The 18,345-nt window shown below is 28.3% G+C and overlaps 1 protein-coding gene across 1 annotated transcript in view; it reads right to left on the bottom strand.

Annotated features, from left to right (window-relative positions):
* Window positions 1–12,705: 12,705 nt before the first annotated feature.
* Window positions 12,706–18,345, bottom strand: part of LOC115880510 (zwei Ig domain protein zig-8-like) — an 81,465-nt gene continuing 75,825 nt past the window's right edge. Inside the window, exon 5 of the mRNA XM_030897730.1 lies at window positions 12,706–13,120. Within this exon, the coding sequence (XP_030753590.1) occupies window positions 13,011–13,120 (110 nt within the window). The 3' untranslated portion in view covers window positions 12,706–13,010. The remainder of the gene's footprint in view (window positions 13,121–18,345) is intronic.

The following is an 18,345-nucleotide window of genomic DNA, read 5'->3' as shown; positions in this document are numbered from 1 at the left end:
CTCTTCAGAGTATCATTTTCTATCGAATAAAGTAGAAATATACCGAGGGTACCATTTAAAAATTAAAAGTAGTCATTTCCGATGAAACAGGAAATGACCAAAAACAATTGAATACGCCAATCAATCGTAATTTGTGTCATATAGGACTAACATACCAAATCTCGTTTTTTTTTATCTGAAAAAATAAAAAATTTATAGAGGTGAGCCACTTTTGAGACGCACCCGGTACAAACAAAATTTGATGTTTTTCTTCGTAATTTCTGAAAATACTATATTTAGGGGATTAGTCATTAAAGATAATATTTTCAATTCTGATTTCACAACTAAATAATTACATTGTCTATTCAAAGATTCTTTTCAGCTTTATTTTACAGTAAAAAGTGAAGTCTGGTAGCAGACTTAATATAAACATTTTCAAAAACGACTGATATTTTACAATACTTCAGCAATAGCAGATATACAGGGTTAGTCTTAAATAATTGCAAATATTTTAGGGGTAGTATATTTCGACCCCAGAAAGACGATTATGAGTTTTTTCGCAAAAAAAATTGGATTTTTTGATTTTTTTAGTTTTTAGTTAAAAACCCTAATTTCTTAATAACATAGCAAGTGGATTAAATAAAATAATGTAGATTAAATTTACAAGAGAGAAAATCCAGAAAAGATCCAGTGGTTCTTAAAATTTTAGCAAAAAAATTTTTTTTAAAATAAGTAAAATAACTGGGTTATTTTGGATTAATAGAGAAATTATGTTTCTTTTATCGAGATCTACCAGCCCTCACTAAATATTTGCATTTATTTAATACTCGCCCTGTATAATACACTCTCTACACTATTCGGAAAACAGTTCAAAGCAGGTCAAGGTCGCGTTTTGTCGCCTAATTTTGTTGCATCTCGGCTTATATCCGGTTATCGTGGGCTATTTCCGTTTGTCTTAACCTACTTTTATTTCTTAAAAGAGCCTCGAAACTACTCGTGAAATTGCGGAGAAGTTGGTGTTTTCTTTGAAAACTATAAACGGGATTAACAATTTTAGAACAAGCAAATTTTTTTTTATGAAAACATTTTTCTCAAAATCCCAATAATAAAAAAGTTTTTCCTCTTCTAAGACAATCCGAAGACATACTGTAGATAATCGACCGACTCAAAATTGAATGTGAGCTCCTAACTTAAGTGCTGTATTGTCATAAAAATGTTATAAACAGGTCCATAGTATACGACCAGTAAAAATAAATATTATATGACGATAATAAATCACAGTTAGAATGGATTTTTTTTTGCTGCCCATTTTGTCCTAATTTTTAATACAACATATAAATGTAAATTATTATTGTTCCACTAATTGAAATTTGATTTTTAATCTAAAATTCAACAAAAATATATATTTTTAATTAAAACTAACCGAATTAGTCTGCAACGAGAGCTTAAACTGCGCAAATTTGAAGTGTTTCGCCGCTCTCAGCTCTTCTTTATTAGATTTTCATTCTTCAGCACGGCTGCAATGTAATAAGAAAACTTCTGTTAACTGACATTTTCAATGTTACACTTCCTAAATGGTTCCTCTTAATACATTTGCGCCAATACAGAACAGAAATTTTGACGTTTCTCTTTATTTTAGAAGTAATCTTTATATTTCATTTATGTTTCAGAATTCTAATAATTTATATTTCAAATATACTTAATTACTTTCATATAAATTTGTTCTTTGTCCATTATATTATGTTTTTTGACGTTGAACTATTAAATTATAAGATGGAAAACAAATTTCTTGCAGTATAGGTATATAATAAAATTATATAAGAATTCTTGCCATTTAGCTGCTGATATAGAAATTTAATTCCACGCTGTGTTTGTCATAATGTGGATCAACCTGCTCTCACTACCGGTTTCGGTAGTGAGAGCAGGGGTTGGTTACTCCATCATCAGGGGTTGGTTTTTTATCATTTGGCTTGCCTGAAAAAAGCCTTTTACCATCCTTTTACTATCGATAGTTGTGCCTTTGTGGTACAAAAGTACTACCATTGCACGCAGGCCGCTATCTCCCGTTCGGGACTTAATATCTAACCGATATTTTCCGACAAGTCGGAATTAGGTATTCTGCGCTGTTTTACCATTTTGTGGAATCGACCCAAGCTCACTTGATGATGGAGGGCTCCAAAACCGGTAGTAAGAGCAGGTTGATCCACATTATGACAAACACAGCGTGGAATTAAATTTCTATATCAGCAGTTAAATGGCAAGAATTCTTATATAATTTTATTAAATTTTAAGAATATAGTTGAGGTTTGGAACCGCAAACAGCAACATTAAACACTAATTTACTAAAATACACCAACACACTTTACTTTTGTATTGAACGCCGCGTTTAAATTCTTAATTCATAGACTGCTTAGTATAACGCTAATAATAATAAATTACAACAATTACTAGGTAATCCTAAAGATAAAACACCTCCACTGGAAAGGTCGGAGGTTTATGAAATTTTATGTAAGATTGTAATGAAAAATATATTAGGCAAACTAGAAGATCAATATTACTAAGGTATACTAACTTTAAAGAAGATATGGCTATAAATTTTGCGTTGCCCAATATATTGTTGATGAAGATCCTTTTATAGATGTTAATAATTTAAAATTAATCAAACAAGTCTCAAATTACAGGCAATTAGATGCATATTGGAGCGTCAAAATAAATGTAAAGATAATATGAACAGAGATAATGGTCCAAATCCTTTAAGTTCTATGTTTCCACTTACTTTAATATAGAATTTAATTGTTACGCTCGGTTGGTTTTGACCAGCTGGGCTAGTTTTGTTACGTTTGGCCAAAACCAACTAAGCACCTACATAAACATTCAATTTGTAGATATACAGGGTCCGGCAATAGTGCCTCGGGCATGTGTAGCTCCTAGAATAAAAAACTGGAGAATTTTGTTTAAGTGCAAACCTAAAGTATGTACCAGGATGTATTTCAGGAAAATATTTTAACTTCTATTGGGTGGCTCAAAAAAGTGTGAGTGGACCTGGATGATTTTTTTTTAAATTGAACACCCTGTATATTATTGTATTTTTGGATTCCTTTCAAATCACTTTACATAACCCTAAGATATGAATAACTATATTTCGATAGTTTCAGAGATATTAAAAAATAAATCAAAAATATATATTTTTTAGCCCTTCTTAAAAAATCGTAAATCATACAGGATGTTTAAAATTCTACGCTAAACTTTCTAAAATATAAAATAATTTTTCTTCGTTTTTTTAAATGGTTACCCTGTATATTATTTTTTCAATAAACGGAGAATTAAAAAATGAACATTTTTTGTATTTAGAGTATTTCAAAATTTTTAACGGTTTCGCATATATTTGCGGTTTTATATTTCATATGGCCATTTTCTACTGTAAATTTTTATCAAAGCCACCCAATGATTTTTCTCTCGTATTTTACCATTGAAAGCACCATATGAAATAATACTGCATGTATCTGCGAAACCGTTAAAAATTTTGAAATACTCTAAATACAAAAAATGTTCATTTAACTCTCTATCTAATAAAAAAATAATATACAGGGTGTTCCATTTTAAAAAACAAAGAAAAAATATTTTATATTTTAGAAAGTTTGGCGTAGAACATTGAACATCCTGTATGGTTTACGATTACCATATTTATAGCAAAGTAAGAACAGACCATCTAAAGTAAATACCTAATATAGTTTTGATTTCAGAACAATTCTTGTATTTTTAATAATTTTTTTAAGAAGGGTTAAAAAATATACATTTTTTATTTATTTTTTAGTACCTCTGAAACTATCGAAATATTCATAATTCATATCTTAAGATTATGTAAAGTGATCTGAAAGGAATCCAAATATGCAATAATATACAGGGTGTTCCATTTAAAAAAAATCATCCAGGACCACTCACACTTTTTTGAGCCACCCTATAGAAGTTAAAATATTTTCCTGAAATACATCCTCATACATACTTTAAGTTTGCACTTAAACAAAATTCTCAAGCTTTTTATTCTAGGAGCTACAGATGCCCGACGCACTATTGCCGGACCCTGTATAATAATAATAATAGCTCCCGTATATAGCGTTTAACGCTTTGGGAGTAGCAAGGTACAGCTTGCTATACTAGAGCCGTTCGGTATACAAGGAAGGTAATGTGGCTAGCACTACGCTTCAACCGCCTATTATTAAATTTGTAGATATTAGTTTAATTTTAATCATCTTCTGCTGAAGCTAGCTTGGTTAGCCAACCGAGCGTCCAGTGCAAATGTAAAATGTTTAGGAGTATTATTGTGGTGAATTAGTGTTATATAATAATAATAGCTCCCGTATATAGCGGAAATTATTGCCTTGGGAGTAGCAAAGTACAGCTTGCTATACTAGAGCCGTTCGGTATACAAGGAAGGTAATGTGGCTAGCACTACGCTTCAACCGCCCATTATTACCTCAGGATTGTGAATCCCAAGTACTCATTTAAGGCTGAGTCGACCTAGGTACCCATACTATTTTTATTTTAATAAAAATAGTCGGCTGATGAAATGCTGGGTGTGGGAATCGAACCCACACCTTGAGATTGATAGACGTGAGCCTGTACCTCTACGCCACCGGGCACCACAATTAGTGTTATATTTTGCTATTAAATTATAACCGATAATTTCAGTACAAATTAAGTTTAAATATTTTCATTTTGCCTTATTAGCTTTCGATAATATTGATAGAAGTAGTAACAATATTTATATGACCGTATGCGCTTTAAACAGTTAACCGTATGGTGCACTCATATATTGCATTATATTTTATCTCGATTTTAATTTGTATATTATTACCGAGTCACTCTAACGGCGTTAATTACTACATTGTATAAAAATTTGATTTACAGTGTGATATTAATAAAATTGCCAAATACAAAATTTCATAACTAATTGAACAAAATATAATTTATCTATATTATTCTACAATATATTTCGGTGTTTTACCATTTATTCTATTACAATAATTAAATAAAAGTTCTTTAAAAAAGTTTTAACAATCTTTCAATTTCGTCGAATTTTGTTTAAATCGAGGGGCACGGCATGGCAGTGCGCCCGCCAAGTCAAGCACAAACGTATCATCCTTTTATCGAAGGTATTAGCAGCACTTTTAACTATGCTCTAACTTTAACTGCGGATAAAGCAAGAATATTAAATTTTACTAAGCATCAGGACATACTATAGCTGGCTAGATTGCCATTTCCAATGTACTTAAATCTTATGGTTCGTGAATTATTGTATGTCAAATTTCTTTAATTTTGTCACTCCTAAGTCATAGTCTAAGGTACTTCTAGAAGTGTCGCAAACTACAAATTTTGAGTTTTAGGTAGCATTCACCTTGTAATGGAGGGAAGAAGTGAAAAGTCGTCAAATATCCTTATGGATTAAGCTATCTAGCCGCTACCGGTAACTAACATTGGTAATAGGAGAACCTGTGATAGGATTGTTTTGAAAATTTGGATTTTTGCATGAAGGCACCTGCTCCACCTATCTAAAATATTGTCAGCATTACAGTGTTGCCGGATCATTTATAAAGTGGTAGCATCTTGGTTATTTTAAATGAACTAACCCAGTATATTATTTCATTTTTGGAAACTACTTTCATATCTCAGTTTTTGAGATAAAAAATAAAATATGTGTAAAATTAACAAAACATGAATTTGAATGTGAGCACTGGTAAAATCACAAATTAAATATTTTTAAAGCTGAAATTTGGATTATAACGAAGTCGATGCTTTGGATTATAATGATTATGCGGTGCAATTGCCAAGATGCCAAGTCATAATTATGACAACAATAAAGATGTCTAATATTGATACTAACAATTTATAACAAAATTTTTGAAAGTTGAAAGTAGAAACTCAATGAAATAACTGAATTGGTTTGACATGAGGCATTTTTCACATTCTATGTTTTTGATAGGATAATGTACAGGGTGTCCAAATATTCCGTAGACATAGAACTACTTTGTATCTTTAGAATCACAATAAGTTCATTGGTCACTATTTATACAAAAAAACAAACACATTTTTTAAGACTTGTTAACGTTACTATATCTTGTTAAGTGCTTTAAAATTTGACTTTCAGAAAAATTGCGGGAAGGCTGAAAACTACCCCCACCCCTACATAAATCTTAGTGTATATATTTTCCAACTCCATCGACGACATATTTTCTTTTCATAAAATGGTCCCTCTAGTATTTATTACATTTTTTGTTTTTTATAATAGAAACGCCACATCGCATAGTTTTTGAGAAAGGAAAATTTGGAAAGTTTATTTTTCCAAAGCACACCTACAAAATGTACAGAAAGTTCCAATATTGCCTAGACATAGAAGAACTACGTATTTTTTTAAATCAAAATAAGTTAATTTCCCATAATTCATCTTTATACAAAAGTGCTATTAGTATGTCCGTTAAAAGGCATCAAAGAAAATAATCCCGAAAGTTAATTAAAATAATTTTTTAAGCTCTTTATGAAGCTTATTGTCAAATATAATTTTTTATACTAACATAAAATTTTTTGTTGATGTGACAAATAACATTTTTTGGAAATCAGCTTTGGAAAAATGATTTTCTTGGCGTTTTTTTTACAAGAGACAAAACATGTAGTAAATACTAGAAGGACTCAAAAATCAGTCGTTGGTGAAGTTCGAAAATATATATACTAAAATTTATGAAGGGGTGGGAGCAGTTTTCACCCATCCTGTACTTTATCTTTGCGAAAGTCAAAAAAGTTAAAGTGAAAAATGTTAAAGCCACGTAGCAAAATATAGACACTCAACATTTCATTCAAATCGGAATAACGGTTCTTAAAATATATGAAAATATGTTTTATTTTTTTTTAGGTATAAAAAAATATTTTTTTAAAGTTTGATGTCCTCTAAAGAACAGACGAAGCACTTTTATATAGAGGTAAATTGTGTCCAATGAACTAGTTTTGATTCTAAAAATCTACTACGCATTTTCTAGGTTCACGGAATATTGAGACACCCTGTATATTGCATACATTATACTTCCTGCTTAAGCGATGTAGTGTTCAAAAAATTTTTACTATTAAACTATATATTTATATTATATTTTTTATTAAACTATAATAATTTTAGGAAAAAGCTTTTTTTTTAGCAAACGACAGGCGGTATACATTCGTTTTATACTATGAAAAAATCCTTCCTTCCCTAATAAAAGATACATGTGAGTTTTATTTTATTTTGAAAAATACTAACAGAATAAACCTGAAATATAATATTGTGTCAATGACTCCCCAATCATTAAAAAAATCCCTATCCTTATGATTTTGTAACCCCTGAATATTTGTTACCAGACAAATTTTCCACTCGTTTAGCAATTTTTTCATCAAATTTCCTTTTCTGCCTTTATGCAGCATAATACCAGTCAATTTCAGTAAGCATTGTTTTCGTTTTCCTTTTATGTTGCCAACAAAACAATTTTAATTAAAAAATACACACACTTTCCGTAACAAAAATTGTTTGGATTAATTGAAAAAGTAAATGTGACAAAAAATATATTTTGGAAGGATAGAGCGAAAATTTATTGTAATATTTGTAAACCATAAATATTTTATCACATTATAAGAAAATAACAAAATACACAGGGTAGGTTTATTGTTATACTAATAATAAATAAATAAAACGAAACATTGTATTTATTAATAGATATCTTTATTGTTTAAATATTCAATTTTTTTACAGTAGAACGACCATCAAATGTGAATTTTATATACAAAATATTGAAATGGACTTAATTTTCTAAGAAATGATCTTTGTACACTATATACATAGATTCTAAATTACTTACATATTTGAAAAGTATTAACTTATGAAGTGTGTAATTAGAAATATATTTAGTTTTGATAGTGATAATTATCGTGATCTTCACATCAAATTACTATAGTGATAAGTGTTGACTAGGAATGATAATGATAAGTGTCGACTATGAATATGAGTGATAACATAGCGTTCGAGGCAGTACATATTACATTTTTATCGCATACAAATATATTAAATTAAATTGTATAATTCGGTTTTGAAATGTCAACATATTTTTCTCTCAATCAAATTTCCTTTTCTGCCTTTATGCAGCATAATACCAGTCAATTTCAGTAAGCATTGTTTTCGTTTTCCTTTTATGTTGCCAACAAAACAATTTTAATTAAAAAATACACACACTTTCCGTAACAAAAATTGTTTGGATTAATTGAAAAAGTAAATGTGACAAAAAATATATTTTGGAAGGATAGAGCGAAAATTTATTGTAATATTTGTAAACCATAAATATTTTATCACATTATAAGAAAATAACAAAATACACAGGGTAGGTTTATTGTTATACTAATAATAAATAAATAAAACGAAACATTGTATTTATTAATAGATATCTTTATTGTTTAAATATTCAATTTTTTTACAGTAGAACGACCATCAAATGTGAATTTTATATACAAAATATTGAAATGGACTTAATTTTCTAAGAAATGATCTTTGTACACTATATACATAGATTCTAAATTACTTACATATTTGAAAAGTATTAACTTATGAAGTGTGTAATTAGAAATATATTTAGTTTTGATAGTGATAATTATCGTGATCTTCACATCAAATTACTATAGTGATAAGTGTTGACTAGGAATGATAATGATAAGTGTCGACTATGAATATGAGTGATAACATAGCGTTTGCGGCAGTACATATTACATTTTTATCGCATACAAATATATTAAATTAAATTGTATAATTCGGTTTTGAAATGTCAACATATTTTTCTAATTACAACTTCTATTATATATTAAATGTTTATTATTACGTTTTGATATGTACAATATTTTGTTTCGAAAAAAGTTAATATTTACATAGATTATATTTAGAAATTCTTTAAGATAAAACTTTTAACAAGAATGTTTACAAATTAAATTTCTAACTCAGTATTCTTCCCAGTTCTTTATTACAATGCTATGTTAAATTTAATAGCTCATTGTCCTAAATTAAAAATTTCCGAGACTAATGAAATGAGGTATACGTTGGAGAAATATTAAGGCAACAAAGATCTGGTAAACATTGTATTATTAAAAATTTAATATTTTTATTAATTCCCCTGATGAACAAACGTGGAAAACAAAACATGTGTTACTAAAAATGTAAAGTATGACCCTTATGTAAAAAAATCGTACTTCATGTATTTCAATTTTCTAAAATTTATATAAATAACAAAATTACATAGTTAGTTAGAGACATTAGTCAAAAAGGCAATTCAGAACATGCATATTTCTATGATCAAGATTTATTATTTTTCTAAATATAAATATTTTTAAATAAAACATTGTATACCGGGTGCGTCTCGTAAGTGGCTCATCCTTATAACTATTTGATTTTTTCAGATAAAAAACGGGATTTGCTATTTTAATGTATGACATGAATTAGGATTGATTGACGTATTAAATTGTTTTTGGTCGCTCCCTGTTTTACCGGAAATTACTACCGGATTTTTAAATGGCACCCTCGCTATATTTCTACTTTATTCGATAGAAACTGACACTCTGAGTAGAATGACATATTATCATATGTCAACTTAAAAAATCGTATTTTAAATGACAATATAGAGTGCCATGGCCGTGTTAAAAACACTAATTTTAAATCAAAGAGCCTTGGAAAAATAGATTTGATCATGTAAGGTTTTTCATGACTTTTCCTGTCCGGTTAAAAGATGCCCAAATCATATTTTTAATCATATCTCAATATTTTCAAATGGAACAAGGGTAACTCATTAGCATATTTGTAAAAACCAATATTTTATTAGTAATTTGGTACCACACACTTGATATTTCGAGTCAAAGTGTCGTTATAAACTGCATGTTATAATTTCAAATAAACCATATGCGAAAATGTTAATAGTTGACACATGACATGCCATTCTATTGAGAGTGTCATTTTCTATCCAATAAAGTAGAGACATACAGAGGGTGCCATTTAAAAATCAAATGTTGTGGTCATTTCCGGTGAAACAGGAAATGATAAAAAAACAATTGAATACGTCAATTAATCCTTATTTCTGTCATATACTAACATACCAAATCTCGTTTTATCTGAAAAAAAAATAAAAATTTATAGTGGTGAGCCACTTTTGTAACGCACCCGGTATAGCATTCATACTTAACATCATTTAGTTTTATTTCAAGCCTTATTATAAAATAGTCTAAATCTGAAAAACAGACCCGATTTTTCCATTACAACATTTAACTGATCTAATGTCTGATCAGCTATATCCAATTTAGAAGTACAATCGGTAAAGACCAGATATTGGACAAATGAGTTTCTTTAAGAAACAAAAATATAATTATAATATTTTTTTTATATTACAGAGTGGACATTTTATGAATGAAATAGAAATGTTAGCACATAAATAGTGTTTGGTCCACCGTGTTCGTACTTTATTTAATAATACGTATACACTAAAATCAGCCTTAAATAAAACGTAATCAAATTCAATATTTAGAATTGCTGTTACAGTATACTGAATACACAAAATATAGTTAGAATAATATAACTCCAACACTAAAAAAAATATTTAGAAAACAACTCAATTTGCATATTTTAAAATTTGATACATTTTCTTAACTAAATATGTTTTGTGACTTAGCTGAAATGATTTTAGAAAATGCACAATTTTTTGGCTATGGTAACCATTTTCTTCAAACTGAGAAGTTAGATAAACAGTAATTCTCGTTTTGGACACAACGTCCAAAAACAATTTATCAATATATTATTTTAATATATTATTTAATATATTTTTTTCTTAAAATTTAATAATTATCTAATTTATTACAATTCTTCAAATCCAATCACTTCATATAAAACTGATGTCCATTATTTTCATATAAAGTTATATCAAACAAAAACATTATACTTGTTGTAACAAGTATTACCATTTCTTCTGATATATATATATATATATATATATATATATATATATATATATATATATATATATATATATATATATATATATATATATATATATATATATATATATATATATAAAAATTATTATTATCAGTGCCAAATCATCAACAAAACATATCAGAATATCTTTAACTAACTTTGGAGATTTAAGTTTAAAAAATCAATCACCAATTTTGCCACAGATAGTAGGGCTGGTGTGTTTGAGGTTGTTAACTAAAGAACTCTGAACTAATAACGGAATTGTAGCTCCTATTTAGAAACTTAAAATTACTGATGATATATGATATTGGTATTAACGTTTAATTCACAAACTAAAATATTAATATAGAAATTCTCAATGATACATTATATAATTTTGATTAAATTATTATACTAGCATTTTTTATTTTCAAGAAAGTGTTGGGCTTTTGTAATCCTATACATCAAACATAACTAGTGTCGAAACGTTCTGGAAAATTTATATTTACGTCATGGACATATGTTTTTTTCAAAATTCCTTGTAATATGGATTTCAAGATTCCTTGTAATCGACATTTCCTACTATTAGAATGCAGAAAAATTAATATAATAAATAAAAAAATAATAAATAAATATAACTGAATCAGTTATTATACAGGGTGGTCCGAACTGTATTCCGGAAACTTCGGCAGCATATTCTGCACATAAAAATAAGTAAAAAAGTTCCTATAAATATATGTCCTAAAATGCTTACTTTCAGAGATATAGGGTGTAGAAGTTCCATTTTTATTTCGATTTTTTCTAAATAATTTCTGAAGTAACGTCAATATTTGGATGAAAATTGGTGTCTGATAGTTTTTTGACACGAGAAATTTGATTTTGGTGTCAATATGACTCCTACTAGTAAAGGGCGCCACCTACATGTGTTTTAATTGTTTTGAAGCGTAATAACGTTTTGTCCCTACCTGTATAAAACTACTGAGTGAAAAAATATACATTTCTGTAATTTTTTACGTAAAAAATATCTCTTCGTAAAAATCGCTACGAGCAACAGTTCTTAAGATATTTAGCATGGACATAGACAATACATGTCATTATTGACGAAAAATAAACACGTTGAGTAGATAGTTATTTCACTGAAATAATAAATTTAGTAATTTTTTTTTAATTAATGATAAATTTTTCTGCAAATAAATAATGAATTTCTGTTGAACTTTTGGTATAAAAACATTTAAAATTTATGATTTCAGTCTAATAACTGTTTAGTCAACATGTTTAATTTATGTCAATGTTGACAGGTATTGATAATTTCAATTCCAAATATCTCGAAAACCATTACTCGTAGCGATATTTACCAAGAGACCTTTTTCACATAAAAAACGTCGTAAATGTATATTTTTTTACTCAGTAGTTTTATACAGGTACGGACGAAAAGTTATTACTCTTCAAACCAGTTAAAATATTTGTAGGTGGCGCCCTCTACTAGTTGGAGTCATAATGACATCAAAATCAATTTTCTCATGTCAAAAAACTCCCAGACATCAATTTTTATCCAAATATTGACGTTACTTCAGAAATTATTTGGGAAAAATCGAAATAAAAATGAAATTTCTACACCCTGTATCTCCAAAACTAAGCATTTTAGGACATACATTTATACGAACTTTTTTACTTATTTTTATCTGCAGAATATGCTGCCGAAGTCTCCGGAATACAATTCCGACCACCCTGTATATTGAAATGCATTTACTGAAATACAAATATTCAATAAAACATGTATTTATCTTGTATTTTTAAATAAAATAAAGACATAATATAGACAGAGCCATATTATTTTCTTTACCATCTCATTAACCGGCAGAATAGTTTACTCTTTTACTGAGTTGACAAAAATTGTATAACAATTACAACCTTTTCTATAATATCGATAAACAATATCCACAATGCGTACAAAAGTAAAAAACACTAATTCAGTGCGTTTAGACGCTGCTTTTTGATCCGTTTTCAAAACTAATATGTGTATTTACCAAACAGGGCGCTACGTGATAGGACGTAGCAGCAAAATCAACACTAAACTCAACAATAGTGTGACGTGTGACCTCCTGGTTAAATTTCCGTGTCCGTGGTGCATAGCAGCTGGATATTCGCCTGAAATAAAAAATCATATATTTAGCAACGATATTTAAACAAAATTGTACCGAAAGTTGTATAAAATAAATTAAAATATACAGTCTAATAAACTACATATTATCTTTATTGGGCCAGTTCATTTCCACAAAGTGGTGGCTCATGGTAAAACTTAATGAAAAACAATATAATTTTTTGTTTATCAACATATTTTTTTGTGTTACTACTCACTGGCACGAAAAACGGACACCTTAAAATTTTCAAGTATTTTATAGTTTTATATACAGGGTCCGGCAATAGTGCGTCGAGCGTCTGTAGCTCCTAGAATAAAAAACTTGAAAATTTTGTTTAAGTGCAAACCTAAATTATGTACTAAGATGTATTTCAGGAAAATATTTTAACTTCTATAAGGTGGCTCAAAAAAGTGTGAGTGGATCGGGATGATTTTTTTAAATGGAACACCCTGTATAATATTGAATTTTTGGCTTCTTTCAGAACACTTTACATAATCCTAAGACATGAATAAATATATTTCGATAATTTCATTGATATTAATAAATAAATAAAAATTATATATTTTTCAGCCTTTCTTAAAAAATTATTTAAAAACTGTTCTGAAATCGAAACTATTCTAGATATTTACTTTAGACGGTGTTACTTTGCTACAAATATGGAAATCGTAAATCATACAGGATGTTCAAAACTCTACGCCAAACTTATAATACGCCAAACTAAATTATAAAATAATTTTTCTTCGTTTTTTAAATGGAACACCCTGTATATTATTTTTTCAATAGATGGAGAATTAAAAAATGAACATTTTTTGTATTTAGAGTATTTTAAAATTTTTTAACGGTTTCGCAGATATTCCCGGTTTTATATTTCATATGGCATATGGCATTTTCTACAGTAAATTTTCATCAAAGCCACCTAATGATTTTTCTCTCGTATTTTACCATTGGAAGCGCCATACGAAATAATACTGCGTGTATCCGGAAAACTATTAAAATTTTTGAAATACTTTAAATACAAAAAATGTTCATTTTTTAATTCTCCATCTAATAAAAAATAATATACAGGGTGTTCCATTTAAAAAAAAAAACGAAGAAAAATTATTTTATATTTTTGAAAGTTGGGCGTAAAATATTGAACATCCTGTATGATTTACGATTACCATATTTATAGCAAAGTAAGAACAGACCATTTAAAGTAAATATCTAATATAGTTTTGATTTCAGAACAGTGCCTGTATTTTTAATATTTTTTTAAGAACGGTTGAAAAATATATATTATTGATTTATTTTTAAAATATCTGAAACTATCGAAATAGATTTACTCATATCTTAGGATTATGTAGTGATCTGAAAGGAAGCCAAAAGTGCAAATACAGGGTGTTCCATTTAAAAAAAACATGCATATCCACTCGCACTTTTTTGAGCCACCCTATAGAAGTTAAAATATTTTCCGGAAATACATCCTGGTACTTCAGGTTTGCACTTAAACAAAATTCCCAACTTCTTTATTCTAGGAGCTACGGATGCCCGACGCACTATTGCCGGACCCTGTATTGAGTTCTAGTGGACTGATTTAGATGGTTTATTAAACAATTTGTAGTTAAATTATTTGACTTTTTATCTCTTTCTAAATTAAAAATGAAATTTGCCAAGTCCCAATTTATTTAAGAATCATTTTGTCATCTAGGATGTATTTTTTCTCGATAGTTTGTTTTTTGATTCACCTCAATAACTTTTTTTCGATATATTCGCTTTTGAAGAAGACACTAACAATTTTTCGTATTTTTTACATTAAAACCATACATTTGTTTTTAGTCCTAGCAGACATATAGAACAACAGACCTATAAAATAGAGTTTGTGAAAAATAGAGTTTGTGAAAAATAGAGTTTGTGAAAAATCATATTATTATTGTCTGTTGGGCAGTTATACTGGCAGATATGGTTTTAAGTCCAAACGTTGATTTCTACCATGATCAATTAAAGCAAGAATAGCTGATGCTTCAGAACTTAAAATCATCTCTACTAGAGTACACGTCAATAAATTATGACTTTTCAGTGAGAATGGCATTATAAAAACAATAAACACTATTTTATAAGTGGGTTGATAAGGACCCAAAATCAATTCTAAAATTGCTGTGAATCATTACTCTCTTATTCAAATGCAAATATCTCCAATAAAAATAAAGCTATTAAAATGAACCAAAAAACAAACTATAGAAAAAAGACGTACCTATATGACAAAGTTATTTTTAAATTCGTTGATTTGTAACATATTCCACAGGGTGTTTCAAACTTTCACAAAAATATCAACATTTTGTTTTCCCTCTCTCTGTATAATTGACAGACAAAAACTTTCATTAAGAAAGAGATACTTAAAAGTTAAATAATTTAGCTAGAAATTGGTTAAAATATCATCAAAATCCTGCTAGAAAAAAATACAAAATTTTAAGGTGTCCATTTTTCGTGCCTGTGAGTATATAAAGTCAAACGAACAACATCGGTTTATTTTAGGGGATAACAATAGGTTTGTTCTAGAACGTTATAAACCCGAAGTATAGTGCACATATAGCACTGTCTCTTTTACAGTACCATAGTAATGTTATAAACATTATTTTAATATCACGCATACGTTGTTGTTAATGAAATGCGTGAGCTCTTGATTAAATCTCAGTCTTTTGACTGAATAAATGTTTATTAAGAAAGCAAGAGCAATAAATTATTCTGATTTTTTTCATAATTATTCCACTAAAACAATACAATATTATCTTTTTTCAAGTAAAGTTATTTATTATACCAATAAAGAATTAAAAGAGCTAAACAATCATAGAATCGAATCTATTTATAATTGAAAACATCAATTTAACAACACTTTCTCAGATTTTTTTTTAGTTTATCAAATATAAATAAATCAGAAATTACTTATAATGTATAAGAATGATTTAACGTATAGTACGAGAGCTAGCAACGTCGGAAAAACAAGTATTTTAAGACGTCTGGCTCTTTGATATATCTTTTACTATACTCTCTAGAACAGCATGCGGCCCGTCTGGCTGCCGGTAAACGTTGCGTTCCCTACTGCGCATTGAAAGAAGATCCTATATTTTTATTAATCCTTTAAATTTTAGTATTGAATATAAATCGAACATGTCCCCATAGCGCAGTGCGTAGAGTTTCCGACTACGAACCGAGGATTCAGAGTTCGAATCCGGGTCAGGGAAAAGACTTTTTTATTTTATTTTTGTTTATATTCTGATAGTAAAGTATTAAATAATTCTGGCGATTCAAAAAAACCAAATATTTAATACTTTACTATCAGAATATAAACGAAAATAAAATAAAAAGTCTTTGCCCTGACCCGGATTCGAACTCTAAATCCTCGATTCGTATCGAAAACTCTACGCACTGTGCTATGGAGACATGTTCGATTTATATTCAATACTAGAATTTATAGGACTAAATTAAAAAATATATATACAGGATCTTCTTCCAATGCGCAGTAGTGAACGCAACGGGCATCGGCAGCCAGACGGGCCGCATGCTGTTCCAGAGAGCATAGTAAAATATATATCAAAGAGTCAGACGTCTTAAAATACATTCTCGAAAACGTTGCTAGCTCTTAGTCTAGTAGGAGAGTTTTAACAAAACAAAACACAAATTTCTACATCAATAGCTTTCATGAATGTGCATATATCATTACTTACTAAGAGTAAAAATAGCAATTGGCATTTATTAGTACTAAATGATTTTCAGTATCAAAAAGGCTAGGTCAACCGTCTGAAGAATAATTGTTAAAATAGGCTTTGTTTGAATATTATTACTTAAACAATAAGTGCACTAATATTATCTCTTTATCAAAGTATAATAATACATATTCATCGGCAATTTATTTGATCTTATTGAGGTTACTGTTATCAGATTAGTAGAGAACAAAACTCACTCAAATTTTAGTATATTTTAATTAGATAATGTTGATACTAGAATATTAAAGCTTGCAGTATTAATGAATTAATTTCATATTTTGAATAATTACAATATTCAATTAACTTTCTCATACTATGCGTATATTAATTATATCGTATGATCGAACGGCTTTCAGTTGACTTGGAAATGCATATCATATACATTCCCCATATATAGGGTGTCCCAGAAATAAGTGCAAGTATTTTTAAGGGGTGGTAGAAAAGAAATATATTTTCTCTTCATCATTTTTCAATTAAGTCCAAAATAACGGAGTTAATTTACTTTGAAAATTTCAAAAAATGATTTTTTGCTAAAATTTTGAGAACCACTGGACCCTTTCTGCATTTTCTTTCTTGTAAATTTAATCTACTACCTATGTTGTCATATTATCAAGAAATTATGTTTTTAACTAAAAACTATAAAAAGTTCAAAAAAAATTTCAAAAAATTCGGAATTTTAATTTTTTTTTCGCGAAAAAAAACTCATAGGCGTGTTTCTGGGGTTAAACTATACTACCAGTTTCTAGTTACTATTGTATTAAGATTTACTTAATTTACCTTGCTGCTTTAGTTATGTTGTTAGTCACGTTAAACATGATTCAAATTATATGTGTCATAATTATTTATATACACAGTTATTCACTCCATACGACACGGAGTATTGTAGACAAATTATTCGATTTTTTAAAATTGTAAGTGATGTGATCCTTGGAGGACTACTAAAGCTACAATTTAAAATTATTTACAAAAGGTGTCCCAAATAAAGAAAAAATATCAAAGTTGTATTTTTTTAATGGAACACCCTATATATTATAACATTTTTAATTTCTACAATTAAAATAAAGGTAAATTTAATTAAAGTTTACCGCACTTTAATCTTTTAAAATATCTTTTTTTAAATATTTACGATTTTTTGAATATGCAGTAACAATTTTAATGCTTTGTTTTCTCTAGGCATATATAAGTTTTTAAAACTAAATATTTTACTGAAGTTTTTCTATTGACAAAATATTGCATTGCAATAATAAAAATAATACTACCTTATACAGAGTGTCTAAAAATTTATATTAAATAATTACTAGCTTTAAATGGCAATAACTTGTTTAATTTAACTGGAACTGTATATTGTCTATTATTGTGTTATACCATTTTTTACCTTATCTCTTCAAGTTTTGTAGAAAATGCATTTCCCTATAATTTAGACTTCATATATCAATATACCACTGGAATATTGATATTTTAGTTATATTTTTAAAGCAACAAATGTACAAAA

The sequence above is a fragment of the Sitophilus oryzae genome, unplaced genomic scaffold (genome assembly GCF_002938485.1).
Source record: "Sitophilus oryzae breed Bouriz unplaced genomic scaffold, Soryzae_2.0 scaffold_1625_pilon_pilon, whole genome shotgun sequence".
In the NCBI taxonomy this organism is placed as follows: domain Eukaryota; kingdom Metazoa; phylum Arthropoda; class Insecta; order Coleoptera; family Curculionidae; genus Sitophilus; species Sitophilus oryzae.
The sequence above is the reverse complement of the archived record's forward strand: the minus strand, read 5'-3'. Positions and strand labels throughout refer to the sequence as shown.